Below are 3,966 nucleotides of genomic sequence, written 5' to 3'. Positions count from 1 at the left end.
TTCATGCCATAAGGTAGTCGACGTAAATCCATAAAGAGATTATCTTTAAGATGATAAGAAGTTAATCCTATTGGTCTTAAATTAGACAAGGGTGTATAATGGTGGTTAACAAATATTAGAAGTTAAACGAATCAATGATGTTGTAACCTGTATTTTCGGGTAAACCTAGAGGTGCTTAATATACTTAAAAGGTCGTGCTTTAAGGTATTTGAATCATATAATATCTGTATCATAAGTTGATGGGCTTAAGGTCTTTTAATCTATGTTTTGATGATTGAACAAACTTTTTGTATAGAACCAGATAAAGGACCTGAAGCATGACTGATACAATCATTCAAGTTAATCAACTCAAGATAATATTGGCAGTGTGCCTTTAGATTCACAAGAACCAGATTAGGGACCTGATCCCTTGGTGTTCCCTTGACAGAAGTATAAGTCAACTATATAGCTGGAAATCAATTGCAGAAAGTGACTGCCTGCAACTGTACACGCGACAGTGCAGAAGTCACTTCTCATTGGGAAGAGGCATGTACTAACCAAGAATTGACATCACTATTGTGAATTGACATCACCATAGTGATGCCTTTTGTAGTATAACTAACCTGGTGCAAGGCACAAGACTATACTTGAGCATATTCAGTGATATTCTTTCAAGTGCGAGAAACACCTCTCTCAAGAACAAAGCTGTTGCAACCTCAAAGACCAGATTCAAAGATTGAAGATATCTTAAGTCCTTAGGTTTGTTGAGTCTTTGTTATTTGCTATTCACTGTAAATCCTATCTTGCTTTATTAGAAGCTTTGTTTTAGAAAACCCAAAATCATAAACCATCTGAGTTTGTATTGTGACTAGAGTTAGTTATAGGTTGAAATCTTTGTAACTAGTTAGTGACAAAGTGGCTTGTAATAAGTGTATTACAAGTTAGAGTGGTTGAAGTCTTTGTAACTAGTGAGTGATAAAGTGGCTTGTGATAAGTATATTACTAAGTTAGAGTGATTAAAGTCTTTATAACTATAGAGTGACAAAGTGGCTTGTGGTAAGAGTATCACAAGTTAGTTGAGTTAAATTCTTTATAATGGAGTCATTACAAAATGGCTTGTAATAGGTGTTTACAAGTTAGTGAAGTTGAAATCCTACCAGTGTAGGTCATGGTTTTTTTGTCCCCTTAAGTTGGGATTTTTCCACGTAAAAATTTTGTGTCTCATTTACATACTGGTTCAGTAGTTAGCATTGTGGGAACTGATATAGGACTAGATCTCTATACAGTTTGGTTCATTAGTATTTTCAGTGGAAACTCATAAAGGACCAGGTACTCTATAGTATGGTGGATCCATATAAACTAACAATTGGTATCAGAGCAGGTTCTTTCTAAAAGGTTAACACCTAGAAAGGATCTCAATGGCTACTCCACCTAACTTTGAGAAAGGACAATCAACCTACAGACCCCCTAGATTCAATGGTCAGTATTACGGCTGGTGGAAGACCCGTATGCATGATTTCATAATGGCAGAAGATTCAGAGTTATGGGACGTCATTTGTGATGGTCCACATGTTCCTATGAAGAAACTTGGAGAAACTGGACCAATGGTGCCGAAAAATAGAAAAGAATACAGTGATATTGATAGAAAAGTTGTATAAAAGAACTTTCGTGCCAAGAAAATCTTGGTATGTGGTATAAGACCTGATGAGTACAATAGAATCTCAGCATGTGATTCTGCCAAGGAAATATGGGAAGCATTGCAAACGGCACATGAAGGAACTACTCAAGTTAAACAGTCCAAGATTGACATGCTCACCACCGAGTATGAGCTCTTCAGGATGAAGGAAGATGAGTCTATACAAGATATGCACACTAGATTCATATCTATCATAAATGAGCTTCATTCACTTTGAGAAGTTATTCCCAGAAACAAGCTTGTAAGGAAAGTTCTCAGTGTTCTACCTGGCTCTTGGGAGAGTAAGGTGAATGTTATCACCGAAGCTAAAGATTTACAAACTCTAACCATGGATGAGCTGATTGGAAATCTGAAGACATACAAGATGAAAAGACAGAGAGATAGTGAAAGAAGAGAGCCGAAGAAGGAGAAGAACTCGGTGCTCAAGGCTAAAAACAATGACTCAAGTGAAGAAGATAGTGATATGACATATCTCACTAAAAGATTTCAAAAGATGGGTCAAAGAAATGGTGGTATACCTAAGAGAGGTAGTACAAGCAAACCAAGAAACTATGATCTCTATCACAAGTGCGGAAATCCAGGGCATTTCATCAAAGACTACCCACTTCTGAAATATGAGCATTACAAACAAAACTCTGACAAAGCAGCAAAAAGGAACCTAGTTCCTAACAAACGATTCAGCCAAAAAAGTGCAGCTGACAATGTTGTGAAGCAAGCTCTTGCTGCTTGGGGAGACTCCTCTAGTGAATCAGAAGGGGAACCAGATGCAGAAAACAGGTCCATGATGGCAGTGGAACATGAAGCAAAGGAATATGATTCACTGTTTGCATTAATAGCTCAGTCAGATGATGATGAAGAGGATGATAATGATGAGGTAAATTTCAGGGATGTTCAGAGAAATCTGAAGTCTTTTCTAAAAAATTGATGTCATTAGAAAATGTTCTAATTGATGCATATTATAGTCTTGTTAATAATAAGGATGTCCTGACCATATAGCTAGGAGATGCTAAACAATCTAGAGAGGATTTGGTGGTCTGTGTGGTGGATTTAAATGAGACCATAGCTAATCTTGAAAAAGAAAAGGAAGCTCTAACTGAAAAAATAAATAGTGTAGAAAATGAGAGAGATGACTTGACGGTAGTGGTTGTTGACTTGAAGGAAACCATAAAAAACCTAAGCAAAGAAAATAATGACCTAGAAGAGAAAACTGTTGATACTGAGCAAGCAGGGGATGACTTTTTGGTGGTTATCACAGATCTAGAGGAAACTATTGAGGGACTCAAATCTGAACATAGGCATGTAAGTATTGAAAAAGGGAAGGGAGTAGCTAGTGAGACACACATCAAACTTGAAAAAGAATTAAATGATGTGAGAACTAGTCTATGTGGTGAACTTGAGAAAAATAGGCAGCTTCAAGCTAAATTGAAGAAAGTAAAAATTGATCTTGAGAAATCTCTCAAGTGGACCTGGTCCTAAGATGTTGTTACTGTCATGTACTTCAACAATAGTGGAAACAGGAAGGGAATCGGGTTTCAAAAGGAGAATACTCCTTACAACCCTCACAACAAGTATGTCACAGTTCCTGATAACTGGCTTTGTACCCACTGTGGGAACAATGGGCACTTCAAAGAAAATTGGCAGGACAGGGTTCAATCTGTACAGAAAAATAAAGTGTTTACTGAAAAAGTGACTACTAAAGAAGGACCAGGTACCACTCGCAAAAAATGAATATTGCCTGCATGGACTAGAAAAGCTCTTATTCATCATTTTTCTCATTACAAGGGACCCAAACTAGTTTGGGTTCCTAAATCTAACCCATAATTTATATGTGCATGGAACAGTGAGAGGAAGCACACTGCAATGGATCATGGACAGTGGATGCTCAAAGCACATGATTGGAAGCACCATGGATTTTCTCTCACTAAAAGCCCTGCAGGAAAGAAATGTATCCTTTGAAAAATGGGGGGGGTACATTCTCGGTGTTGGAGAAGTTGAAAAGTCTCTTTGACACTCAATTGAGAACGTGTATTATGTGGATGGCCTGAAGTACAGTCTCTTGAGTGTTTCTCAAATCTGTGATAAAGGGAACAAAGTAGAGTTCTTATCAAAAGTGTGCACATTTACCAATCTGGTAACTGGCGAAGTGGTCTTAGTAGCCAAAAGATACAAGAACATCTACGTTGCTGACTTTGAATCTCTACAAGCTGGTGATATGAGATGCTTGAAGTCAGTTGATGATGACGCAGAACATTGGCATAGAATATTGGGGCATGCAAGCTTCTCACTTCTGA

The 3,966-nt window shown here is 37.6% G+C and overlaps 1 protein-coding gene across 1 annotated transcript; it reads left to right on the top strand.

Moving 5' to 3' along the window:
- Positions 1 to 1,397: 1,397 nt before the first annotated feature.
- Positions 1,398 to 3,151, top strand: LOC138869022 (uncharacterized). Its single transcript, XM_070146609.1, has 4 exons — positions 1,398 to 1,586; positions 1,641 to 1,801; positions 1,907 to 2,549; positions 2,672 to 3,151. Exons 1-4 carry the CDS (start codon positions 1,398 to 1,400, stop codon positions 3,149 to 3,151), a joined length of 1,473 nt encoding a protein of 490 aa, XP_070002710.1.
- The last annotated feature ends 815 nt before the right edge of the window (positions 3,152 to 3,966 follow it).

Source organism: Nicotiana sylvestris, chromosome 5 (genome assembly GCF_000393655.2).
Source record: "Nicotiana sylvestris chromosome 5, ASM39365v2, whole genome shotgun sequence".
Classification (NCBI taxonomy): Eukaryota; Viridiplantae; Streptophyta; class Magnoliopsida; order Solanales; family Solanaceae; genus Nicotiana; species Nicotiana sylvestris.
The sequence above is the reverse complement of the archived record's forward strand: the minus strand, read 5'-3'. Positions and strand labels throughout refer to the sequence as shown.

Coding starts and splice junctions, on each gene's coding strand:
- LOC138869022 (XM_070146609.1), top strand. CDS start 1,398: ATGGCTACTCCACCTAACTTTGAGAAAGGACAATCAACCTACAGACCC. Junction 1,587..1,640: donor TTGGAGAAACTGGACCAATG/GTGCCGAAAAAT, acceptor GTTGTATAAAAG/AACTTTCGTGCCAAGAAAAT. Junction 1,802..1,906: donor ATTGACATGCTCACCACCGA/GTATGAGCTCTT, acceptor AGTTATTCCCAG/AAACAAGCTTGTAAGGAAAG.